General features: G+C 47.5%; 10 protein-coding genes across 10 annotated transcripts; 7 read left to right on the plus strand and 3 right to left on the minus strand.

Annotated features, from left to right (window-relative positions):
• Window positions 1–208: 208 nt before the first annotated feature.
• On the plus strand, window positions 209–2,617 carry DFJ58DRAFT_793146 (Aldehyde/histidinol dehydrogenase). The gene is made up of 10 exons (XM_041390388.1): window positions 209–567; window positions 619–926; window positions 985–1,156; window positions 1,189–1,377; window positions 1,435–1,712; window positions 1,774–1,848; window positions 1,898–1,964; window positions 2,037–2,109; window positions 2,163–2,241; window positions 2,299–2,617. Exons 1-10 carry the CDS (start codon window positions 526–528, stop codon window positions 2,393–2,395), a joined length of 1,380 nt encoding a protein of 459 aa, XP_041242839.1. The 5' UTR covers window positions 209–525; the 3' UTR covers window positions 2,396–2,617.
• Window positions 2,618–3,975: 1,358 nt separating this feature from the next.
• On the plus strand, window positions 3,976–6,152 carry DFJ58DRAFT_793152 (uncharacterized protein). The gene is made up of 10 exons (XM_041390389.1): window positions 3,976–4,024; window positions 4,098–4,161; window positions 4,653–4,746; window positions 4,803–4,921; window positions 4,972–5,133; window positions 5,206–5,261; window positions 5,303–5,460; window positions 5,511–5,695; window positions 5,754–5,958; window positions 5,981–6,152. Exons 2-10 carry the CDS (start codon window positions 4,111–4,113, stop codon window positions 6,013–6,015), a joined length of 1,065 nt encoding a protein of 354 aa, XP_041242840.1. The 5' UTR covers window positions 3,976–4,024; window positions 4,098–4,110; the 3' UTR covers window positions 6,016–6,152.
• A 203-nt stretch (window positions 6,153–6,355) lies between these two features.
• Window positions 6,356–8,653, minus strand: DFJ58DRAFT_887000 (cytochrome P450). Its single transcript, XM_041394666.1, has 11 exons — window positions 8,496–8,653; window positions 8,342–8,438; window positions 8,029–8,291; window positions 7,720–7,969; window positions 7,537–7,663; window positions 7,386–7,499; window positions 7,247–7,333; window positions 7,165–7,199; window positions 7,057–7,103; window positions 6,881–7,003; window positions 6,356–6,823 (listed from the first exon to the last, which is right to left on the minus strand). The coding sequence occupies exons 1-11, from the start codon at window positions 8,645–8,647 to the stop codon at window positions 6,607–6,609; spliced, it is 1,512 nt and encodes a 503-aa protein (XP_041242841.1). The 5' UTR covers window positions 8,648–8,653; the 3' UTR covers window positions 6,356–6,606.
• Window positions 8,654–10,127: 1,474 nt separating this feature from the next.
• DFJ58DRAFT_887002 (uncharacterized protein) lies at window positions 10,128–10,976 on the plus strand (the record flags this gene model as incomplete). Its single annotated transcript, XM_041394667.1, has 6 exons — window positions 10,128–10,148; window positions 10,234–10,290; window positions 10,363–10,453; window positions 10,505–10,689; window positions 10,741–10,773; window positions 10,833–10,976. 6 exons carry the CDS (start codon window positions 10,128–10,130, stop codon window positions 10,974–10,976), a joined length of 531 nt encoding a protein of 176 aa, XP_041242842.1.
• A 252-nt stretch (window positions 10,977–11,228) lies between these two features.
• Window positions 11,229–11,483, plus strand: DFJ58DRAFT_729106 (uncharacterized protein; the record flags this gene model as incomplete). Its single annotated transcript, XM_041385699.1, has 2 exons — window positions 11,229–11,396; window positions 11,445–11,483. The coding sequence occupies 2 exons, from the start codon at window positions 11,229–11,231 to the stop codon at window positions 11,481–11,483; spliced, it is 207 nt and encodes a 68-aa protein (XP_041242843.1).
• Window positions 11,484–12,716: 1,233 nt separating this feature from the next.
• DFJ58DRAFT_661889 (MFS general substrate transporter) lies at window positions 12,717–15,301 on the minus strand (the record flags this gene model as incomplete). Its single annotated transcript, XM_041382259.1, has 18 exons — window positions 12,717–12,910; window positions 12,962–13,095; window positions 13,147–13,339; window positions 13,391–13,449; window positions 13,568–13,592; window positions 13,650–13,692; window positions 13,740–13,816; window positions 13,866–13,940; window positions 13,999–14,047; window positions 14,103–14,182; window positions 14,234–14,266; window positions 14,319–14,359; window positions 14,409–14,483; window positions 14,538–14,576; window positions 14,733–14,786; window positions 14,840–14,868; window positions 14,973–15,070; window positions 15,124–15,301. 18 exons carry the CDS (start codon window positions 15,299–15,301, stop codon window positions 12,717–12,719), a joined length of 1,476 nt encoding a protein of 491 aa, XP_041242844.1.
• Window positions 15,302–16,573: 1,272 nt separating this feature from the next.
• DFJ58DRAFT_746375 (uncharacterized protein) lies at window positions 16,574–17,614 on the plus strand (the record flags this gene model as incomplete). Its single annotated transcript, XM_041387460.1, has 3 exons — window positions 16,574–16,763; window positions 16,819–16,916; window positions 16,968–17,614. The coding sequence occupies 3 exons, from the start codon at window positions 16,574–16,576 to the stop codon at window positions 17,424–17,426; spliced, it is 747 nt and encodes a 248-aa protein (XP_041242845.1). The 3' UTR covers window positions 17,427–17,614.
• Window positions 17,615–17,776: 162 nt separating this feature from the next.
• Window positions 17,777–19,629, minus strand: DFJ58DRAFT_793197 (ribosome biogenesis protein YTM1). The gene is made up of 5 exons (XM_041390390.1): window positions 19,242–19,629; window positions 19,086–19,192; window positions 18,664–19,018; window positions 18,443–18,637; window positions 17,777–18,387 (listed from the first exon to the last, which is right to left on the minus strand). Exons 1-5 carry the CDS (start codon window positions 19,479–19,481, stop codon window positions 18,016–18,018), a joined length of 1,269 nt encoding a protein of 422 aa, XP_041242846.1. The 5' UTR covers window positions 19,482–19,629; the 3' UTR covers window positions 17,777–18,015.
• A 555-nt stretch (window positions 19,630–20,184) lies between these two features.
• Window positions 20,185–22,197, plus strand: DFJ58DRAFT_716758 (major facilitator superfamily domain-containing protein; the record flags this gene model as incomplete). The annotated part of the gene is made up of 9 exons (XM_041384261.1): window positions 20,185–20,453; window positions 20,512–20,596; window positions 20,637–20,861; window positions 21,051–21,267; window positions 21,318–21,528; window positions 21,588–21,775; window positions 21,830–21,890; window positions 21,950–22,063; window positions 22,125–22,197. The coding sequence occupies 9 exons, from the start codon at window positions 20,185–20,187 to the stop codon at window positions 22,195–22,197; spliced, it is 1,443 nt and encodes a 480-aa protein (XP_041242847.1).
• A 467-nt stretch (window positions 22,198–22,664) lies between these two features.
• On the plus strand, window positions 22,665–23,747 carry DFJ58DRAFT_914623 (uncharacterized protein; the record flags this gene model as incomplete). Its single annotated transcript, XM_041395398.1, has 6 exons — window positions 22,665–22,722; window positions 22,823–22,979; window positions 23,074–23,316; window positions 23,356–23,398; window positions 23,467–23,481; window positions 23,534–23,747. The coding sequence occupies 6 exons, from the start codon at window positions 22,665–22,667 to the stop codon at window positions 23,609–23,611; spliced, it is 594 nt and encodes a 197-aa protein (XP_041242848.1). The 3' UTR covers window positions 23,612–23,747.
• Between the last annotated feature and the right edge of the window lie 185 nt (window positions 23,748–23,932).

Genomic DNA, 23,932 nt, shown 5'->3' on the forward strand with positions numbered 1-23,932 from the left:
AGATGTCATTCATGTCGAACATGGTCTAGTGGCGTATCATGACACATTCCCTGGAGGGCCAGCGGCGCTCTTCGCAGACGTTGCCCTAGAAACGTATGTGATCAAGAATGCGATATACACCTTGTAAACCATGCTTGGTCGATGGGATGGTGGTGCGTTCAATTTTATTTGAAGATTGCAACCCCCCTAATCAAAAGTTGCTCGGTACCATCACTCCATAGCCTCGAAACGATGTGGCCCACTTGATGATGATGGGCCTGGCCTCTTGTTACTTCTTTGTTTTCATCAATGGCCAGAATAGTTTTGAGCGCTGGGTCTGACTGGGTAAACAGGAACAGGTAATGAATAGGACTAAATATATGCAACGGGATCAAGGATTGCAATTTGCCGGTGAGCGCGGAGCCCCTCGTTTCCGTGATTAAGGCAATTTGCGAGTGGTTAAAGATTTTGACCGCTCGCATCATTCAACTTCTTGCCAGATCCTCAGAACCATCAGTCTTCCAACTCGAGTCAGATTTCGTAACCATGTCCTCCTTGAAGTATACCCCGAAGCAACATATCACAGAGGTTTCCCATCCATCATATGGTACTCACGATAAATGCTGATATCCCATGTAGATTCACAGCAGGTTGTCGAACACCTTCCGTGAGGGCCGCACTCTTCCGTTGGAATACCGTCGCAAGCAACTTCTCCAGGTTGCCCGCCTTGTCCAGGAAAATGCTGATGCTGTCGCGGCCTCCCTGAAAGCTGATCTTGGGAGGTACCCTTTTGAGGCCAAACTCGGTTCAATTGTTTCAAGTGCCCTTCATGCTGTCGAGAATCTCGAGAAGTGGAATTCTCCCGAGAAACCGCAGGTAGAGGCTTGGCGCAGTGGGTGGGACACAACAATATTCAAGGCGCCAAAGGGCACAGTGGTTTGCATCATGTAAGTCGCTATCATCTGGCCAGGTTGTCTTGGCGGCATGATGACAATTTACCCTTAGTCCCTGGAACTCTCCATGGGTGCTCACGATTTTGCCGCTCATCGGTGCAATCGCTGCGGGTTGCACATGCTTGATCAAACCCTCAGAGCACGCCCAAGCTTCTGCAGCCCTCATGGCGAAACTAATCCCGCAATACCTTGACCCGGATGCCTACGCTGTCTGCCTCGGAGCCGTCGAAGAGACCACCACATCCTTAGCCTGAAGTGGGACCACATTTTCTACACGGGTAGTGTGAGCGTCGGACGGATCGTCGCGGAGGCAGCAGCAAAGCAGCTCACGCCAGTGACTCTCGAGCTTGGCGGACAATCACCCGTCTTCGTCGACGGGGACAGCACGAACATTGAGATCGCAGCGAAGAGGATTCTATGGGGAAAGCAACAAAATGCAGGACAGGTAAGGTCTGACCCAATTGTCCCAAAGATTAACAAAATAACCGTACTGTCATGGCAGGTTTGCGTCGCACCGAATCATGTTTTTGTGCAGGAACAACACCAAAGCGCACTCGTGGAGGCATTCAAGAAAGCATATGACTCATTCTGGCCAAAGGGTCCGCTTGATTCCTCATCTGAGATGGGTCGCGTGGTGAACGCTCGACACTACGAACGCAACAAGAGTCTCCTGTCCCGAACTAAAGGAAAGGTCGCATTCGGGGGACAAGCTGGGCAAGATCTTCGCATCGAGCCAGCTATTGTGACTGGCGTAACATTGGACGACCCATTGATGGAAGAGTCAGTTAAGCTCGTACCCTTCCAAGTGCCATCTAGCTGACTGTTCACATCGTAACCGCAGAGAGATATTCGGTCCTATTTTACCAATCATCCCAGTGGCAAATGTTGACGCCGCCATCTCACACATACGATCTGGGTGAGTGTTTTGAAGAATGCCTATCAGGCAAAACGCTCATCCCCTATAGGTCCACGCCCCTTGTCATTTACGTTTTCACCGAAGACGAGGAAACGAAAAATAAATGTAGGGATCACGTTTCACGTATGCGATACGCGTTGATGAGCTGTGTTCCAAAGTCGTGCAGCACACCCAGAGCGGGCAGCTAGTTCCTCAACGAAACATTCGCTCAGGTCGCTGTCTATGAAATACCTTTCGGTGGTCAAGGGCAATCTGGCCTGTGTGTTACGCTCCGCGTGTCGTTGAAAGAAGTACTCATCATTCGTTTATTGCAGATGGATCATACCTTGGGAAGTACTCCTTCGACACTTTCATCCATCAAAGGGGCTATATCAATGTCCCCGCAGACGCAGGGTGCGTGATACTGTTCATGTCGGACTTACCTGGTTAACGACCGGTCATATCTTGAAGGACGGAGGGCTTCATGCAGGGAAGGTACCCACCTTACTCGGCGCCTGCACTTGAGTTCTTCTCTCAGGCGCTCAAAACGAAAATCCCCGACGCTTGATCCCTGGTTCATGGTTGGAAGCTAACATTCTTATGTCGACGTGTTCAAGTTATCATCTCCAGGGTGAGGAGGATGGAAGTATACTAAAGCAACCAAGCTGCAGTCATACGATATTCCAATCTGTCCTAAAACTCGGTACTCATTTTTGTCTGTTGCCCCCAAATATTGAAATAGCGACACATCCTTACATTTCTACAAAGTGAGTTTTGGCCCCAAAATCGATGATTTAAAGGATGTTCTTTGGTTTCACTGGTAGCAGAACTGAAAATGAAAATAAAACAAGCCTCGTTGAACGAGTTGCCCTAGCTCCAAGGCAGATTCAGACGGTTTATTGAGCATTCGAGTGTTTAGTCACCACTGACCAGTGCAGATTTGTTCCGACCTAGTTCGTTAGGTACGACACGGTAACCGACTCGAGACTCGATTCTTCGCAAGGTTGTTCAACTTGTTAAAACTCTCATTTTCGATCGCGGGCCAGACATGTTTCTCGGTCATTGGTCTTGTAATAATGTGATATTGCATATATAATGAAATCGGTGAAGTACTGGACAATCAGAAAGAGCTATGAAAGTGACTAGGAAGTAGTGGCTACTGCCGCTGGCAGACTGAGCTCAGAGGTTCAAGTTTTAGTGCTGTCCGGTTGAGTTTGACTGCGGGTGTAGCAACCTTGGATCCAGACCCTGCCCCGTACAGGGTTTACACACAAAATAGATAGAATTAGCTGCTACGACACGGAAAAAAGAATTGTATAGTCAATAATATCCTACCCATCCTGGAGTCAATCAGTCACCAGGACAACGATATGCGGCGAGCGTGTGTCGAGCAGCCACGCAATGCACATATGCGAGGAGATGATACGCGAGCTGCAAATGGCATATCCTATGGTGGAGAGACAGGGCTAGTCGGGTGTGGGTTTGATGGCAGCGCGAGTGCAATACAGTACCAAGATCCTAAATGGTGGCAGGGTCGACAACCAACAGCAGGCACGGTTGAGGCTGCGACAGTGGCTATAGCAGAAGCTGCGCAGGGTACGAGAAAAGAACTATGAATTTAGGGCTTCACGAGCCTCATCAGCATTGTGTGAGCGTGCTGAGGTTCCCGACATCCCACGGTAGTGGAGGAGTGGGAAGTTTGGTGGTGACGGAGAGAAAGTGGAGTAGAGTCGGGAGCGGCGCTACGATGTTAGAGGGTGTGCTTGAACCCATTAGGAAGGCCGCGGTTGGGCGGCTGAGAGGCAATTGAAATGAGAAGTCTGGAATTTGTAAAGTAGGGCGTCGCGGTCGAGAGAACATTAATGGGTCTTGCAAGTCGATCGGAGTTTGAAAACATGTTGAGCCCGTGTATGGAAAGTGTGAATGATTAGACCAACGACAATGAGCAGCGATGGGCTAATTTCCACTCTTCAGATATCCCATGCTAAAGTGATTTCCTCTTTGCTCACTCAGGGCGAATCTGAGCGCTAATGTGCATTCAAATATATAACCAGCGAGGTCGGCGAGTATGTCGAACACAGGCTGCGGTGTATCCGGAGGTCAGGCAGCAGGAATGACTATCTTCCTTCGTCTATAAAGGGGAGATTGCTGTGTCTCGGAGATAGGGAGAATCTGCACACAAGCGCTGACACTATAGGCAAGTTCTGATATTGGATTATGGAGATTAACGAGCATCAACTCGTCACCTCACTTCGAAGTTCTTCATTCAGATCTGGCCTCCGCATGGCACAAAATGATGACCTTGGGCAGCTACTAAATTTATCAAGAGGCACAGTACCAGCGGTCTAGTGTCTCCCTGATACCGAATTGATCGGATCAGCGTCAATACTCGAAAGTTAGGGCCTACTCAGGCTAGAGCTGGAGTACACCTATATCTGCTACGACGTGATGGGCGCAGATTTATGACACAAACACAGCATTCTCTCTCTGAAGGTTCAACGCCCAATATTTATCGGTGACTTCAACGGAGAGCTGTGGACGCCGATAACAGGAGTTTTCGTGCAAAGTGACACTTTCACTGTATGTACATCAGAAAATACTGATCGGGCTGCAGATAATCGTCATCATAGCTTCACATTGCTCCAACGATTAAAAGGAACTTGATACCGTGACAGTACCAATCAGTCCATTATGATGGCGATGTATTTTAAGTTGAACTAGAACCTTCAGAATTGGATTGCTGCAAAGACGTCCAAGTTGGTACAATTGGTGTATGACCTTGAAAGCTGAGCCGACATGAAGCCTGATACATTCCCCGGCCTCAGGCTCCACCCCTAACATGGCTTCAAGTGGCATCCCGCTGGACACCGCTGGACACCGCTGCTATATTCTCAACAACGATGGAAGGAATTCTATATGGTGAGTATCGCAATTGGATCTGTTCATCTTATGGCCACCAAGCTAGAGTTATTCAGGCTTTTCGGTCCTCATGTTTATGGGAACTATTTGGGCACTGACCTACAAACAACACATGAAGGATATAAATCGTCCAATTGCTGTGGTGGCAATCTTGCTGTTGACACTGAGTACTGCGGTTAGTTTCTTGCCTCTTACATGTTTCTTCACCTGCTCAAGTCTCCCAAGCACATGATCGTAGATATCATTCGTATCGAACAGGGTCTGGTAACGTATCGGGACACATTCCCAGGGGGGCCATCGGCGTTCTTCGCAGACGTCGCCCAAGAAACGTTTGTGATCAAGAATGCGATATACACCTTGCAAGCCATGCTCAGTGATGGGATATTGGTAAGCTCAATTTCATCTGCCGGATTAATATTGCGATTCTCTTGGCTTATGAAATGTCTTTTCCGGCGAAAGATTTATCGATGTTATGTCATTTGGCAAACTGTCTGGGTCATTATCGTACCCAGTTTGTTTGGTGCGGTGTCACAGGTTAGGTTGCAATCATGCTCAGAAAGTCGTACCTCTTATTTCCCATGGAAGCATGTGGCTTTTGTGCAGTTTACAGTATCTCACAAGCGAGCAGCGGGGCCGCCATCTTCGCCAAAGCAACTGGTCAATGGATCACGGCGTTCTATTCCATGACATTCGCAACTAATCTGTTAGCTTCAGGTGAGCATGCTCCCACCTGAGCACACCCTCGGGGCCTAATACCGATTCAGGATTGATAGTGTATCGCATCTGGACGATCGAACGCAATGTCTCCGCAATTCGCACTACGAAGAGCACTCTAATGCCAATAGTGCATGTACTTGTGGATGCGGCTATTTTATACTCTGTTGCGCTCTTCTCGGCATTGGTATGTTTCACCGCGTCGAATAACGGACAGTACATTATGCTAGACATGGTGATTTCCGCCAATAATGCTGTTTATCGAATATTAATACTGAGTTTTAACTGAACAGATCATGCCGATCATTTCGATTGCCTTCTACATGGTGATCATACGTATCGCGATCAACAAAAGAACTTCCAGTTACCTCCCGACCGCCAGTGGAGGGACCAGTGCGACAACACCAGGGAACTCGCGGCGATATCCTATGAGGCCTTTGCAGGTGCATATATCCCAGCTCGCGTACAACGACGATACTTCGTCATACAAAACAGGGAGTCAGGGACAAACCATCGACAGAGGTGGAGGTGAAGGGGGCATCGTACTCCGTGTAGTCAGTGCTATTTGCTCACTGTTCAGAAAGAGAATATGTTTCACTTACCAGGCGAGCATGGTTGAATGTCTGTGCATGTGTTCGGTCCGGTTTTTGCCTAATTACCTTACAGTATCTCATCTAGGTTTTATGGCTTAATATACTGATGCTGGAATCAAGGTCATCCGTGCCATTTCAGCAGAAATTCCACTTAAACTTTCAGCATGAACGCACGGTCCTATGGATTCAATTGGAATAACTATCCACAGTGGTCAGGAGGGCTTGAGACATGTAGCCGTTCGGTACAACTTAATTGAATGAAGTCGACCGCAGTCCCGCGTTCTCGAAGCGGAGTGAAATTACCTCGAGTCACTTCAATTCGACGGCAACATTGTCGACGACGGTACCAGCTACTGCTTGGTGGGCTTCATGAACCAACAAGGACCGTTATATGTAAATTTTCATACGAAGTAAAGCGAACGAGCCCACCATTAGTCACGGTGTGAATGATAGAAGAATAAACAGTAGCATCGTCAGGCCTTCGGGGTCGGATTTTCACAAGTAAAATGAACAAACCCGCAATGACAGGAGTACGAATAGTAACACGACATCTTCAATACATACTCTCGTCCGCCATCATCTCCTTCAACCTCGCAACTTCGATCCGTGGAATCACATCAATTTCAAATGGCGCCGCACGAGAAACAACACTATCACTAGCCTGCGTGTTGATTGGAGCGTCAGATCGTTGGTCAATGCGGAAAGACCAGAAGAGAAGTGCGAGGCCGATGTACATTGAATTCTCTGCGAGATGCCTGCCGGGACATACCCTTTCAAAGACAAGTGAGCTTTGTTAATTCTCGACAAAAGCTGTCGGAACAACTTACCGTCTACCAAAGCCAAAGGTGAAAGACTTCATACCGTCCTTAAGGCGGCCTTCGGAATCAAGCCAGCGTTGAGGATCGAATTTTTCAGGATCTGGAAAGGCAATTGGATCGCGACAGATTGCCCTGACAAATTCAATTAATGAACGGACACACAGCATGAGGAAGTAAAACCTTACCAATGACATCCGTAGACCGTTGCACCCTCAGGAATACGATATCCTTGCTGATTGCACACATAATTATGTAAATATAATAAGAACGTGACATCAATCCAAGACACCAACCCAAATAATATCCCGAGTTGCGCGATGGGGAAATCCTGAGGAACGTGTCAGCCTGCAGGGGCGTAGCGAATTCACAGCTTACCTATGGGAATGACAGGTCTCCATCTCAAGGCTTCCAACAGGAACGCGTGCAATTGAGGAAGCGAGCTCGAGTCTTTAAATGTTGGTGCTATCACCAAAAATTAGCCGAGAAGGCAAAATATTCTCCTTTTTAACCTTACCTCTGTCTGATCCGATGATCATATCGAGCTCTTCGTGCACCTTTGCCTGAGCTAGCGGGTGACACGCCGCAGCCATAATAGCAGCGGTGATTCCTACAGTGGTCTGAACCAAGCCTATTAGTAAGTTTAGAGACAAGATATGATGGATCACTTGCTGTATCAGCTCCCGCACCAAAGAGTGTTCCGGCGAGATAAGCCATCTCATCTGTCGCAAGTTGGTGATCTTCGGCGTGTTCCAACAGTGTCTTGGTGAAAGAGGGATCCGCTGTGTTTTGTTCCTAAGTACAAGGAGAATGCAAATGAAGTACGTTCATCAAATGAAAAAATCCCTCACTATTTCGCTCTTGACGCGCCCTAACTGATGTCTGTATAGACTTAGTTCTTCATTATGCCACTCAGTAAGTTGCTTTCCGTAACCAGGCAAGTAGCGCAAAAGAGGCACACGGTCGACGAGATAAGCTCCCGGGCGCATCACAAGTCCGAAATGATCGAGGACTTTGTAGATACGGACAACTTCGGGATCAGTGTAGGTAGTTGGTGTAGACTTCCCATAAGTCACCCGAAGAATGATCGATGCTGAATACCTTCAAGTTGAGGTAACATGTCTATGCAAGGATCACAAAAGGACTTAATAAGGACATACCGCGCTGCGTGCTTCTGGTGATTCTTAGGGTCATTCAGGATGTCTAATACAAATTTTCTTGCATTATCGTGCTGCATATCTTTGTATGCCTCTGCCGTCTTGGGCTGGAGATAGGTATGAACCGCTTTGCGGAGACGCCGGAAGCGTTCTCCGGAACGAGCCATGACAAGACGCATCCCATTTGAGAGCATCTCGCCCGCGGCGATAGACGGAGGACGATCTACTAGGGATCTACCTTCTGCCTCCATGATGGTTGTGGTTGCCTGGTGGATGGGTCAATGTTTGAGCAAACCCGAGTATAGATAGATTTTACCTCAACACTGCCGATGACAACGATCACTTGGCTGCCTTGTCGGAACGATACCACAGGCCCATACTCCCGGACTAGGTCGGTCAGCGCACGAGCAATACTGAGTGAGCAGTCCACATTAATTTTGCATATCAAGGATGACATTACTAAAACCCACTTGACAGAAGGTAAAGCATTGCTCCAGAACCAACGGGCGGGAGGTCCAGGTGGAAACGGAATGGCATTCTTGCCATTCGCTAACGAGAATTTCTTGTATAGCACGGCGAGCACCACTACGGATGCGACAACACCGGCAGCATAGTCGGCCATGATGAGGGTTCTCAGCGTCATGATGTCAAGTGGGCTGGAATAACATTTGGGTGGAAATTCAGTACGTCTTATAACAGCTGCTGGTCAGGACTCAGCTGACCCCAAGATACATGGCTACAATGCGCAAGAACGATAATCGGAGGGATCTGATGCGAGTAGAATCGCTATTATAGTCAATATCCACGACATGTTCCGTGGTGCCACGGGTGACGGCAGTGTGCGCCCATATGATCACAATAGATGCCTTCTGTAAGCATGTCTCACAGCGTATTTTACGCATGCTGCTCCCTAAAGTTGTCTATGGAGTTGTGGTGGCGTATTGCTGAGGTTGTACAGAGGCGCTGCATAGGCTTTTCCAGCTTCGACTGGCTCGAGAGTCGCTGACACGATCTATTAGGTTGGGCTGGACCGAGGGTCAGCTCGGGATGGGACGCGAGCAGGTGGAGCCGCTCGGGAGGGCCACCTGCTTACAAATTCGATCATGCCATATGACTCTTCGAGTAGTTTTGGGACGGTGAAATATAATTGATATAGCAAACTTTGAGACGCTTGACTAACGAAATATTAGATGTAAACTGTGGTGCGAAAAAATTAGAAGGGAGTGGCCGCCGGGTAATGTTCGAGCGAGTGAGGAGTGCGATGAACGACGAACTCGATGTTGTGGTGGATAGGAAAACGAATGAAAGAAGCGAATAGCGCAATCGCTCAGCTGGACGCATGGTGCCGGGACATTCCGCACCGGTGCTTCTAGGCCCTTCGACAAGCTCCTGATTCAAAGCGATGGCCCTCTGCACCCTTTGTATGTTTTCTCGTATGTTATGTTATAGTCTATGTCTATGTCTACATCTTATACTTGTCACATCAACTTCCAGCACAACCCACAGACCACCGCGTCTTAACAGTTTCCTTTGCTTGTAGCGGTATGGAAATATAGAAATTCTCTCCCAAAATACTCCCTAATGAACTTGTCTGCCTGAGCGCTGGTCTCGTTGATGTCAGATATAATGGGGCCCTCGTAGTACGTACACCCCTGGGCCCAGCCATCATTTTCCCCCCATGGCTTCAACAGGATTGCTAATGAATACCACAACTATAATTGCACAGTGCTAGAAGGAATCTTATACGGCGCGCTTCGTGATGATCAGTCATTCCATACCCACCAAGCCAAGGTTCTTCAGGCTTCTTAGTCCTCGTGTTTATTGGCACCATGTGGGCATCGACCTACAAACATGATGTCAATCGCCCAATCATTTTGGTGGCAATCTCGCTGTTCATACTAAGTACCGCGGTGAGCGTCTGTGCTCTTGTATCCGATGTCATCAGCTGAATTCTCTCTCAAGCACATAGTCGTAGACATCATTCGTCTTGAAAATGGATTTGTCAAGTATCGCAACACTTTCCCTGGTGGACCAGCAACATTTTTCCAAGATATCAGCCAGCCAACGTTTTTGCTAAGAATATGATATACACCTTTCAAACTATGCTTGGCGATGGGGTGTTGGTGTGTTCAAATTTTATTTGCTAAATGGAAACCTCCGAGCTTAAAGAGTGCCTTCTCTGGTAAAAGATTTATTGCTGTTAGGTAGTTTGGCAATCCATCGGGCTTATCATCCTACCAAGCCTGCTGTGGTGCAGCTGCTCAGGTAGGTCGCTATTGTGCGTTCTGATTTTGCATTGAAACGGCTAATTTGATTGCGGACTACTACGCTTTGCAGGCAAATGGTGGAAATGTCTTCACCGATCAGACTAGAGTATGGGTTGTTGCCGTGGTTGCCTTGACACTTTCAACCAACCTGATTTCGTCAGGTAAGCATGATCGCATGTTAATGAGGTCCATAACAACCTGAATTCGTCCAGGATTACTTGCGTATCGTATCTGGATGATGGAACGCAAAGTCTCTACAGTGCACGCTACGAGCGACACTTTGATGCCTATTGTGCGTGTGCTTGTGGACGCCACCATTATATATTCTGGGATGCTTCTTGTCATGCTAATCTGTTTCGTCTCTGATAACAATGCCCAGTTTATTATACAAGACATGGTAATTATCACTGTCGATGCCTGTTGTTAAATCTTACTGAACCTCGACAAGATAATGCCGATCATCCCGATCGCATTTTACATGGTATGTATTCGTATTATATTCAGGAACATCATTCACAGTGACCTCTCAACGGTCTATAGTGCAGGGAGCAACGAGAGGGAGAGCGACTTGCAGCAACATCCTACGCAGCCTCTGCAATTCATACCCCGATGGACGCATACGGACTGTATCTTGAACGGAGTAGGGAATCAGGACCGAACGTTGACATGCAAGGCGGAGTCTAAGGGATTCGAAGGGGCGCCTGGCAACGTCTAAAAGGCAAAGAGGGGCACCTCTAGTTCTTGGTCAGGTTCCAACACTCGATGAGACAGATCACGTCCAGCATATCAGGTAGAGCCCTGCTCGAATCTGGTTGTATTTCGCCCAAGCTTTGCCATTCTATCCCATTATCTACACGCTTTAGTGTTCGTTACCTTCAAGTCACTTGCAAGGTCATACACCATATATTTAATACACAACGGTCCTCTGATACTGTCATGGCCTCCCTGAAAACTGACCTTGGGAGACATCCTTTTCAGGCCACCGTCCCTCCCGGAACTCGGTCCAATGGTCTTCATGCTGTCGAGAATCTCAAAGACTGGAATTCTCCCGAGAAACCGCAAGTAGAGGCTTGGTGCAGTAGGTGGGACACACATACAAACCGGGTGAGTATTTTGAGACTGCCTATCAGGAAAAATGCTCATCCCCTATAGGTCTACACTCCTCATTATTTACGTCTTCACCGAACTTGAAAACGAGGAGACGAAAAACAAATGTAGGGATCAAAGTTGTACAGCGCATCCAGCAGGCAGCTAATTCTCAACGAAACCTTCGATCAGGTCACTATTTATGAAATGCCTTTTGGCAGTCAAGCGCAATCTGGCCATGTGTTGCGTTCCGCATGTCGTTGAGAGAAGTGCTCATCATCCGTTTGTTGCAGATGGATCATAACTTTGGAAGTACTCCTTCGACACTTTCACCACCGAAGGGGCTATATCAATGTCCCCGCAGACACAGGGTGGATATGAGACAAACCATGTCGAACTTAGTACCTGACTAACAAACATATCTTGAAGGTCGGACTCGGAGTTACGGAGGGCTTCATACAGGGAAGGTACCTTCCTCACTAGGCGGTCACACTGAGTTCTTCTCCCAGGCGCTCAAAACGAAAATTCCCGACGCTTGATCCCTCGTTCGTGGTCAGAAAATTGTACTCACATGTCGGCATCTTTAAGTTATCTTCAAGGTGAGGCGACGAGGGAAATATACCAGACCAAGCAAACCATAATCATACAACGTCCAGTCGGTCCTAGGGCTCACCTTTGTCTGTTGTCCCAAATATTGTAATAGTAAGACAACTTGAACCTTGGATTTCTAAGGTGAGTTTTGGCCCCAAAATCGATAATCTAAAGAATGCTCTTTAGTTTCACTGGCAACGGAACTGAAAATGAAAAGAGAACAAGCCTCGTTGAACGAGTTGTCCCAACTCCGAAGAAGGATTTACTGGCAAGGTCGACCGCACGTGGAGTCCGAACATCCGCGCAAGTTCAATATGGGTACTTGGAGCCTCGCGACACAGCCACGTCCGATAACAAGTAGTAACAACTACACAATCTACCACTGAGACATACGTATTCAGTTCCAAAGAGATAACAAACATGGTTTCTTTGCGAAGAGTTGTACCCTCGATACCGTCACGACAAGCATAAGGCATAACTTTGTTCCTGTTAGAAGCTGAGACACAAAATCGCTCAGTGTTTAGAGACAAGTAGACATTATCTATACCTAAGACATAAAACACGCTAGAGGAGATATAGTAAGAAGTGGCACGACGACGAGAGACTAGAAAACATATTACCTCAGTGTTTGGAGACAATAACTGAGGTATCAGGAAACGAGACGGTGACGTATTACATACGTGAATGCACGTGAAAAGTAGAAAAAGGAAAAGTGCTGTGCGATGACGACGACGACAACGATTCTGCTTATAATGTGTATCTGAAGTCAGGCGCACGGTCTCCCAGTTCTCGCAATTCCTGTTCCGAATATTGGATTTTCTCTCCCCGTTCCGTTGCGAGGCGTTCAGTAGCGTCGCGTTGGGCGTTGATCCTCTTGTAAATGAACGCCACAATTGGCAAAAAGATGAATCCAATCCCGACGAACATGAGTTCCAATGCATCTGGAAAAAAGAGTTAGCCGGCGCGAGCCGAGTCAACGAAGTTGAACTTACGCCCAAGAACGAAACGAGGGGAGTCTTGCGATCTATAGATGACGGCTGCAACTGCACCGCTGAAGTTTCCAATGCACATTTGGAGGGGCATGCCAACACTTCTCTTGTACTGGCCGGAAAGATTGTTTCCGAGCCTTAATTACCATATGTTAGCCTTAGTCACGACGCGACTGATAATGACGTACCAAGAAATGATTCCAGGATATGCTGCATAGCTTCCCATGACAATCAAGAAAGTCCCAAAGTACTTGACCCCAATGGGTGCAGTCGATATGTTCATCGAAAAGCCGATGAGACACATTGTAAGGCCAGCAAGAATGAAAGGGGATCGTATTTTCAACTTGTCCGAGTAGTATGCAAAAACGAGCAATGTGAGAGCTAAATGGAACAGGTTACTGCGTGAGATTGCGGAAGGGTAACATAACTGACTTGCGGCAACATATGGTGGCACGGTGAGCAACTGGCTGACTGGCGTGTTATATCCAAAGCTCAAATACAATTGAATAAATGGATCACAATCAGCTTGTCACGACGGACCTCTTGATGATTGTTCTGCCGCCGTAAATAGGTTAAACACCATCTTCAAATATCTAACAACCAACTTACGGGAGAAACAGGGTGATGCCATACACTAAGAGTGATTAAATCAGCTTCTGCCGTCGCTGAACGGCAAAGGTGTGTCACTTACGAGGCCCAACGATTGATACGTAAATGGGGATATGAAGCCAGACCTGACGAGTTGGTTGAGGCACGAAAATGACAAACCTCAAAATAATACCTGCCAGTCTCTGAACGCGGCCCAGACGTGCCTGGAGGCAAACCTCTCTTCCTCTCCGACTGATGAATTGTCGTATTCTGACAGAAATCCGAATCGTATCTGCCCTCTCATAATTTGTTACTCCACTCACTTTCCTCCACACAACAAAAGCACGCTCTTCCGGGGTCAAGAACTTAGCTGTGTCCGGAAAGTCGACCAGCACTGAGCGATCATATATATATATTAGCCCTATGTGTGATAAAACGTGTGCTGCACTCACCAAAGAAAGCAATGATGGCTACAACTATCGTTGCAAGGCCTTCAAGCATCTGCATATAAGTTTTGAGCGCCACTTCTGACATTGACCAGCGTAAACGAGCTCACGAAGATCCAAGACCATGCTTCGAGTCCTTCCATGCCACCCATGTAGCCAATCCCAAAGGCTAGTAAACCGGAGAAAGCACCTGAATTTTGTTTCATTATTAGAATCCCAATGATGTAGCGAGACAACAAACCTGCAACTGTTGCAGCACCAAAAAACAAGCCAACTATCGGAGCACTTCAACATCCCGGACGGACAACCAAATACAGGATACTTACTTCGATATTGTAACATGTGTCTCGGATACCACAAAGTAAGGCTGTAGATCCATCAGTAATATCCCGCAAAAGTTCTCTACTTATACTCACTAATAAACCACGCCAGGGAACAAACCTGCCTCAGCAATACCAAGACAGATTCGCACTCCAACAAGCTGAGGGTATCTGGCATGCAATTAATATCAAGTCAAAAAATTGGCGAAATTTTCCCAATCTTACGTCTTCACGAAAGCCATGAGTGTCCTGGCGATAGGCTTCCTCAGCAATTTTAGAGAGTATCAAAACTGAATGACGCACATAACTACCCCCCCATGCAAACTGTCGAGCGTGAGATAAATTCAGCAGCCATCATGCAAGACTTACATTGATCCCCGGAAGCCATCTCAAATACGAAGAGAGTCAGTCATGTAGTACTCAAAGGTTAACACGAAAACTTGCCTGGATGGCCTGAACACTTTAAGAACCAGGCTTGAGGTTGCAGTCAGAGCGCAAATAACCAACACATTGGGTCCCAAACAAACTTAGCGGGACATTCAAGCAAGCAGTATGGCTTTAACGGTTTGCTTCAGAAAAATCCGACACCTATCAGAATAACGATACTTACTACGATAAACATTATCTGCATCCAGCTGTAAGATTGGCAATATTGTGGACATCAAACCACACATTACGTACCAATGTAATGTTGAATCTATTTCCCGTGAGATCCAGCTGAGTGACAAGCCCCTCCAACTTCGCGTTACCGATGTTACCTGTTAAAAAGTAAGGATAATATTTGATGCCAACTGTTGCGATCACTACGCACTTCTGTCAAGGAAAGCCAGAAGATACATCAAACTGAGGATAGGCACTATCCGCAGGTCAATCTTTCTCCACAGTTTCCTCTCCTGTTCTGGCGTCAACACTGGGACATTTTTGAGATCCAAAACCGAGTCCTCCAGCTGCTCGCCACGCTGGTTGTGTTCAGAGCTGATGGGATTCATCTGATCAGCGGGAACAGTGTTCACAACGTAAGTCATGGCAAACAGCGACAATAAGAAGGGAAGTTCTTAATCCTTCCTGATCTCTAATTCTATCTGAAGAAATGAAGAGGCTCGGACTAGACACGATGAAGAGAAGGTTGCATATCGTCAGTACTAAATATACAATAGATTCGTAGTAAGTAGCTCACCCCAGTCTTAGTTGAAAAGGTTGAGGGCAAGTAATATTATTGGACGCTGAATACTAAAGGATGTTGAAACGGAGAACGAAACGTGAACGTGTATGGAACGTGTATAATAAAGATAGACACGTACGCTGGATGTATCGAGATATGTACCCCCCTTTGCTGAATTCTAGATCAGCAGAAACGGGGCATAGTATGACGTATTCGGCTGTATTCAGATACAATTTAAATGTCTGCCAGCTGTCCCTGCGATAGACGGATCAACTTGTGGTGAATCTGGTGATACAAAAGTCAGCTCCAGGGGCGCACTTGAGAATAATTAGTTGTGCCTTTCGACAGACCATTACCACATCACCATCAGTGAAATACATGACACGAGAGAGAATGCCACTTGCATGAACCTACTTGAATTCGAAATCCAGGATTTGCATCCGAGCTTACACACAGAATTTTATCCAAACTTCAGTGATGTCTGTCAGCAGCGAGGTTTCAAGACTGGTCTCATGGGTTCCATTAACGAGTCTGGCCGTTGCATCTGCGTTGTCCATCCCTAATCGTCAGTAGATGGATTAATCATCGAACGTTGCTATACCGACATATGCTTTCATTCTCGGACCCCACTTGCCAATTCGCCTGTTCATCAGATAAGTAGGAACAGTTTCTGGCTTTCCTGTCAGCAGGCAAGAATGGAGGATGGTCCGGATTCTGAATAGTGCTGCCGCAGTCCGGTTTGGTCCGGTTCATAGAGGGTTGAGCAAGAACCGAGAACCGAACCTAGGTCCGGTTCTACTAGACTCGCCGAACCTCGAACTGGACCTTTGCGAACGGTTCAAAACGGTCAGGTCCGGTTTTTTTTTCGGTTCGAACGCGAACCGAACCCAATTTTTTTTACAGCTACCAAAAAAAACATAGACGGAGTATTTGTACGAATAGCTACATGTGTTCTCGAATCTCGATAGGTGTAATTGAAGTGAATCACATCAACAGAAAAGTTCGCCTCTCCGAATGCATGATCTAGATCATCAACCTGAAGACAGGTGAAGATGATATTCTCCTCCCCGGCAAACACATCACCTCTGAGCACCGCACTATGGACCCTCGATCTAAACAGCCTGCTTGGGCAACGCTAGGATTACAGGTCATCGCAATTATTTGCGCGTGTGCACTGTATAACATTGCCTCTGCCTCTGTTTCCGGGAAGCGTAATGTCCAAGGGCTGCATCAGCCGAACCAGTTTCCAGGTATAGAATTAGTCGGCGGCGCTCAACAAAAAGAAAAAGGTACGTATGTTCAGCGATTGTTCATGAAGTGTTCCAAACAAGCCTGTGTGGCTAGCACCAAAGTTGTTCTTTCCAAGTGCCATAGTACGGGTGAACAAAGCCTTACCTGACCAAGTGTATACTTCAAGCTCGCATGTCATACTGAGCGATAGCGTAAGCGGAGCTCCGTACCCTGGAGCGACTTGGTCATTAATATTGTTCTAGGACTCGATGTTCTTTCAGTGGCACCTCGGCCGGTCCAGATTCACGTCTTGCTATATCGACAGCATCGTTCCCACTGTTGAAGATGGTCTTGCGGCCAACAAGTCCTATACTTCATCTGGGACCATCACCGAAATCCAAATCTGGAATGTTACCACTCCTGCTGAAGGCATAATGAGCCTCAGCTGGAACACACAACCCCGACGAATAAATGACCATAAGTGTGTGCCTCACCAATGTCGCAAGGAAGCTTCGGTTCGCGGTTCGGAACGGTTCGGGAAAGTCCGAACCTATGTCCGAACCGTCCGAGAGACAGCGGACCGCGAACCTCATTCCGGTTCGGTCCGCGCAAAATGCAGAACCGTGGACCGAACCAAGGACGAACCTGACCATTGGTCAGGTTCGAACCGCAGTTCGGGACCGGACCACGGCAGCACTAGGACTCCGGAAGGCGATACTTAGCTTCACATGTCAATCAAGCCTTTTGGAGTTGATACGTGCAGTACTGACAATACGCGAGGACAGAGAATGGGTGTAATCGCATACAGGCTGACCTTCGTGATTCCCATATCCACATAAAGACATCATATATAGCCCAACCAGTGGATTCAGCTTTCGACCTAAATGGCATTTGTTTGGCTTGTCCCCAGGCCCCCAATCACCTCGCTGGCTTGTACCAGCGGAAAAAATTGAAATGCATTGATCGACTTGGGAGGTAACAATCTGAGTAGGTCGAGACCTACTCTCAGCTGGCGGAAAATCTTATTATGTCGGACGGGTGTCGAACTTGAAGTTAACCTACTAATATAGTATTTGAATAACTCGCTATTTATTGGTGCTTTAGTGTTCAAAAACATTAAACGCCAGGTCTACTTGGGACCTCTCATGTAGTTCACAGCCTAGGATGCACGACATGAAAGTATTACTCATAGTAAGAAGTGCACACCTGACGAATTTTGCATCCTGCCATGCTTTTCCGGATATCTGGCCTCAATGTGCTAAAGTCAAGGCGACTCAATCCAGTTCCAGACGATTGGATTTTTGAATAAATCTAAGATCCCCCAGCGATTCGCCACACCTCCATCCCGCCCTCGCCTCCAATGGCCACCACATCCCCAACCCAATCCACCGCAAGCACCTTCATCCTATCCCATACCCTGAAACTGGTCACAGCGCCTTTCGTGCTCCGCAGGTCCCACAACCGCATAATGCCATCATAGCTGCCAGTGACAACCTGACGCTTCCCACTTTCAGATGTGGCAATGCAGGATGGAGTCGCAGGGTGCATCATAATGCCTGTGGAGGATGAGAGGGACGAAATACGGAGGTCGAAGATGGACACGGTGCGGTCTGTGGATGCAGCAAGGAGGACGTTCCCGTCCGGGGTTTCAGCAAGATCGAGCATCGGACGCTCAGGGACGTTCTGATGCGGCGAAATATATTCAGTTTGGGTTCAGACAGCGAGGAATAAGACTCACAATAGTATTTATACACACACCACTTTCGACATCCCAGGTTCGCACAGTCGAGTCAAAGCCACAGCTGTACGCCTTACCTTTTGCAAGTTCACCGGCAGCAAATAATGCTTTTGACACGCGTGCAGTGTGCGATTTTAGCACTGCTGTTGGTGCTTTCCGTTTTATGTTTGCGGGGGCGGTCTTACGCCGCTTTTTCTATCATCACCACGCTCTAAATTGACTTGGTGGTCATCGGGTATTAAGGTGTCCCAGACACCGATGAGACCATCCCACGAAGAGGTGAGGAGATGCGAACCAGATGCATCAGTAGATATAAAGGATAGTGGGCTTGTGTGGAGATGCAGAGAAGCAACAGTGGATGCAATGGGACTCTCTGGGCTCAGAGATATGCGCGTAAGACACGCAGTGAGGTCATGCGACGAACTTGCTAGAATGTGAGACTCAGTGTCTGGTGACGAGGATGGTACAACGCAGACGGAAGTGATGGGTGATTGGTGCGCAGAGGCGTCGAGAACCAGATTTTGCGAATAGTCGAAGAGACGTAGGTGACCGTCATATGACGCTGATATGAAGTGTCTGTGGTGATAATTGAAGGTTTAGTACATAGATGGATCACGAAGTGATGTACGCTGGCTGAACATACTGAGGTATTCGGCATGATACTGAAGATACCCAATCCTCATGTGGAAGCTCGGACATGCGCTGAGGAGGCATCACACTCTCGAAATACTCGATCTCCAATGTATCTTCCTGTCATAACGTCAAGCTCTCTCTCAGATGAATTGATCGCTTCGCTCACCTCTCCAACACCCTTCTCAGCACGCCATTCCAAAAGGGATGTTCTAAGAATCTCGCCATGGACAAGGAAGTCAAATGGAATAGGCTTGGGGAGGTCAAGTGCTTTGTTGATGAGTTGGGAGAGCTGGTAGCGTTTCCAGTCCAAGGGGATCATAAATTTTTGGGAGGGGAGTGCATAGGGTGTTTGAGTCGTAAATATGACGGGGTGTGAGGGCGCTGCGGACGACGATGACGACGCCATGGTTGATAGTGAGCTCGATACCTACACGGTACACTCGTTCAGTGAAACCGACGCCTATGTGCGTTAATAGACGTTAATGATATTTTTCTGTGACAGTGTCAGGTCACTTCAAGTTCATGTCACACACAACTTGCAAGTCTCTTCCGACTCGTCTGCCGCCACTCGGAGTACTTGCAGCGCAGATTTGGCGCTGACCATCATGCATATGCATCAAGCTATTTCAACATTGATATCTTTTACTTCTATTTGGTCAGCCACACGTACATGTTAACGTTGTTGACTTCGGATTAGAGATTCAAGAACGCGGTATTACCTGTTGCCGTCATGGTTGCCTGTTGCAGACAAACTTGAAACCAGCATACTGAATGCACTGACGGTCCTAAAGTAAGTTCAAATATTCAGCTTATCTGCTCAATTGCAGGCACATCGTCAAAGCTATATGCTCAATTTCCTACATTGTTTGCCCTTATCATTATCCGGGCTCACTCACATCCTCGGGGATTGTTCCGCCGCGCGATCTTGACAGACCTATTATTAAATAGCTTGAACTTTGATAGTGCGGATCAGGTGAGAATTCGCGATTCCGCGGTTCGACATCTGCCCTCACGAGCACGTCCCGTGCACCATCTGCCAACCAGCATATAAGTAGGAGCCCGTCTACACGTTATCCCTTCACCTTGGACTGTTCCCTCGTCTCAATATTATGTCCAGCTCCGTCGACGAGAAAGGTGGCGGCTCAAACGGCCCTGATAATGATTCTATCTCCGTGTACGAACGACCAAAGGGCTTGCGTGGTGTTTACTATCACCCCATAACGCAAATCGTTATGCTTGCTTTTGTCTGCTTCTTATGCCCTGGGATGTTTAACGCCCTCACTGGACTCGGCGGAGGCGGCCAAGTCAACCCAACGACTTCTGCAAATTCGACTTGTGCGGTATACGCGACATATGCGTTTTTCGGGTTCTTCGCTGGGTAAAGACATTCCATCCCCATGACTATCCGGTAGTTAATTGAACGTACAAATTGAAAGAACCGTCAACAACAAGATCGGCGCTAAGCGCACTCTGCTCTTTGGATCATTGGGCTATGCGCTCTATGTCGGTTCTTATCTGCAAGTTCTTTTCTTTTCCTGCCGGTCTCCATCCTTATGTCTAGCCCAGCGCAATCAATATCCACCCTGACGCTGGCTGGTTTGTTGTTACCTCTGGAGCCCTTCTCGGTGTCACTGCTGCGTTCCTGTGGACCGCTCAAGGCTCAATAATGCTAAGCTACTGTACTGAAGCGCAGAAGGGCATCTTTATCAGTATATTCTGGGCCATTTTTAACTTGGGAGCAGTCGTAGGAGCTGCCGTGTCCTTCGGGCAGAATATCCACTCAACGGTATGTACTGCGGTGCATTATTGACACCAGTGCTTACCACTGCGGCTTTAGAACAACAATGGTAAGTCTCCTCCCTCATCATGCTTTCCTCTTAATTCAACTTGTCTCCTATCAAGTCAGCAATGGAACATATGTTGGTCCTCGCTAAACGCTTCGTTGGCACTATCACTAATCATAATTACTGCACAGGTCGGAATCCTGGTTCTCACAATACTTGGGGTGACGATCCCTCTTCTGATGGCCGATCCCGATAAAATGATCCGCACAGACGGTACGAGGGTCGTGATGCCTCGCCTTCCGTCATGGAAGTCCGAATTTTATGGTTTATGGGTTGCGATCATCACTGACCCTATGATCCTCTTGCTCTTCCCGATGTTCTTTGCGAGTAATTACTTTTACACGTGGCGTGCGTCGCTTTTTATTCCCACTACTTAAAGCACCTGACCCTCTGAGCAGAGTTCAACGATTACAACTCAGCACTGTTTAATATCCGCGCGAGGTCTCTCAATAATTTCATGTACTGGCTTTCGCAGATCATTGGCAGCGGAATGATCGGTGTCGTCCTAGACTCCAAGAGGCTACGGAGACGTGCGCGCGCGTTTGTTGGGTGGGGTATTCTACTGGCGATGACATTCACAGTGCACATCTGGGCTTATTATTACCAACGGTTCGTATTCTCCAGCATAGATAGACCTTCCCGTCAATTCTTGATGATATTGTATCCAGGACGTACACCCGCGCTTCTGTCCTCGCAGACTCGCAGAAGATGGATATTTACGACGCGGGTTACCCAGCGCATGTCTGGCTTATGATATTCTATGGATTGCTGGACGCAATGTGGCAGACGACGAGCTTCTGGCTCATCGGTGCAATGAGCAATGATACGAACAAACTGGCTATCTACGCCGGGTTTTGTACGCCTCGTCTCTGATTCCACTTGGTATGTGAGTCCTAACTGTATTTTACAGACCACTCCATTCAGAGCGCTGGAGCTGCTGGCGTGTGGCGGATGGATGCAATAGGGCTTCCGTGAGTCTTAGTCACTCGGCCAATTGACCAGGATCGAAAGTTAACTGCTGGTCTTGCAGCTACATGAACATCTTCCTCTCTACGTGGTGTCTAGTTGTCGCTGGTCTTGTGTTCTCTTTCCCAATGATCTACCTGCGCATCAGAGATACAACTGTGCTCGAAGATGAAGGCTTGTGCGTGACTCTTCTTCCTTTATTTGTCTGTCTGCAGTTGCTAAATCTGTGTCACATACAGAATGAAGAGAGATCAGGAGATGAATAATATGAAGGCAAAAGGGATGATCGAGAGCGGGAACGAGATGTCATGAGCGCTTTGGAGACATGATATGTGCTCATGACCATTCACACAAGTTAATTTGAAAATCAGATTGTGCGCCTGCAGACCTTGGAATCCATCTACTATCGTTCGGCCTTGAACCTTTTGAACTTAGAACACGGTTGATGCCCTACGGTTTCAGTAGCGATACAGACAAAATATACCATGGAAAACTGGGCACACAAACCCCATTCAACGGGCCAGGTTACGTATATGGGCTGTCTAGGGAGAATCGCGTGGAATGCATCTATCATCTTTAGAGTGGACACGAAAGTGTATTCATGAAGATGCAACATGTGAACTAGATTTTATGCACCATATGATCATGTGCATCATGATTGTGCTGTCCGATGTTTATACGCGACAGCGAAAATGATAGGAATAAACAGGAGATTCATATTATAACCCATCCCCGTGTCATCTGCACAAGCTTGTTCTAGTAATACTCAAGTGATACTCATGTCAGCTTCGAATATTGGGACTGCTATTGTTGGCGCGGGTATCTTCGCTAAGGAAGGTATGCGAGATAATCAATTGCTTGACTCACCCATCCTGCTCCGATCATTCACTTTTACTTTCTAATTATATTTCAACTGGACACCTTCCTGCACTGCAAGCACTTGGCCCTCTCGCGCCAAAGCTCAAAGCGATTTACTTGCGATCAGAGAAGAGCGCTCGTGAACTTGCTGCTCAAGCAACAGCCCTCCTCGATACTACCCCTGATGTCTACTTTGACGGAAATACATCTTTCAATCTCGATGCGCTTCTCGCCAGGTCTGACATTTCATCCGTTATCATCTATCCTCCCAATCACCCATCAGTCGTCCATTGTCTTGAAAGCACTCGCTGCCGGCAAACACGTGCTAAGCGAAAAGCCAGTTGCAGCAGACGTGGCGTCTGGTGTCAAATTGATCGCTCAGTATGAAGCGCAGTATAAGCCCAAGGGGCTTGTGTGGAGAGTAGCCGAAAATTCGGAGGCTGAGCCAGGTCATATTGCCGCTGGCCGTGCTATCGCAGCCGGTAAGATAGGAAAAAGGCACTTCTTCTTCAGCTCTCGTACTGTTAACTTCATGGACCGGGATACCAAATGGTATACCTCGACGTGGCGGAGGTAGGTTGATTTCCTTGATCTGTTGTCTGATCTGACAAGATTTGGACTGTGTCTTCGCTTCAATCGGATTAGCATCAGGGAGGTTCGTGGTAAGATCCATATAATGCTTACTCCATCAGACTTAAACGGCTGACACTTAACTGAGTTTAGCTGGATACCGGTGTGGTGAGTCCTCGCGGTGAAATATTTGTGGCCGCCGCCGCCGACTCGCTTCTAGCGCTCCGTCGCAGCACTTCGTGTCATACTCCCAAGTGCGATGACTCGCCTATCCGGATTTGCATCGCTCAACCAATAGTTGCTTGCTCCCCACGATACCATTAACACCATAATAAAAAATGCGGATGGCCCGCATGGCGTATTTGAGCTCAATTTTGCTGCACCTAGCCTGTCTCGTTGCGATGTAGAGTCATCACCAGCACAGATGACTGGCTTAAGGTCCAGCAAACCACGGCCCATGACCTTATCTACAACGTCGAGAAGCCTGTTTTTTAAATCACTATCAAGTCGGCAACGTGCAATGCAAATGGTGTGCTTGGCCCCGAAAAGGAGGTTATTGATGAGCCGCTCAGAAGCATAGAATTGGGGCAGGCGAGCTTCTTTGCAGGATTAGAAGTAA

This window comes from Suillus subalutaceus (genome assembly GCF_016647625.1).
Source record: "Suillus subalutaceus strain FC151 chromosome Unknown DFJ58scaffold_68, whole genome shotgun sequence".
Taxonomy (NCBI): Eukaryota; Fungi; Basidiomycota; class Agaricomycetes; order Boletales; family Suillaceae; genus Suillus; species Suillus subalutaceus.

Excerpts from the sequence above, each read along its gene's own strand:
- DFJ58DRAFT_793146 (XM_041390388.1), top strand. The coding sequence starts at position 526 with ATGTCCTCCTTGAAGTATACCCCGAAGCAACATATCACAGAG. Across the intron at positions 568-618 it reads CGAAGCAACATATCACAGAG|ATTCACAGCAGGTTGTCGAA; the intron begins GTTTCCCATCCA and ends TATCCCATGTAG. Across the intron at positions 1,713-1,773 it reads GACGACCCATTGATGGAAGA|AGAGATATTCGGTCCTATTT; the intron begins GTCAGTTAAGCT and ends TCGTAACCGCAG.
- DFJ58DRAFT_793152 (XM_041390389.1), top strand. The coding sequence starts at position 4,111 with ATGGCACAAAATGATGACCTTGGGCAGCTACTAAATTTATCAAGAGGC. Across the intron at positions 4,922-4,971 it reads TGTTGACACTGAGTACTGCG|CACATGATCGTAGATATCAT; the intron begins GTTAGTTTCTTG and ends AAGTCTCCCAAG. Across the intron at positions 5,134-5,205 it reads TGCTCAGTGATGGGATATTG|ATTTATCGATGTTATGTCAT; the intron begins GTAAGCTCAATT and ends TTCCGGCGAAAG.
- DFJ58DRAFT_887000 (XM_041394666.1), bottom strand. The coding sequence starts at position 8,647 with ATGGCCGACTATGCTGCCGGTGTTGTCGCATCCGTAGTGGTGCTCGCC. Across the intron at positions 7,970-8,028 it reads CACCAGAAGCACGCAGCGCG|GTATTCAGCATCGATCATTC; the intron begins GTATGTCCTTAT and ends CTCAACTTGAAG. Across the intron at positions 7,334-7,385 it reads GATCATCGGATCAGACAGAG|CACCAACATTTAAAGACTCG; the intron begins GTAAGGTTAAAA and ends TTTTGGTGATAG.
- DFJ58DRAFT_793197 (XM_041390390.1), bottom strand. The coding sequence starts at position 19,481 with ATGGCGTCGTCATCGTCGTCCGCAGCGCCCTCACACCCCGTCATATTT. Across the intron at positions 18,638-18,663 it reads TAATACCCGATGACCACCAA|AAAAAGCGGCGTAAGACCGC; the intron begins GTCAATTTAGAG and ends TGGTGATGATAG. Across the intron at positions 18,388-18,442 it reads GTGTGTGTATAAATACTATT|AACGTCCCTGAGCGTCCGAT; the intron begins GTGAGTCTTATT and ends TCGCCGCATCAG.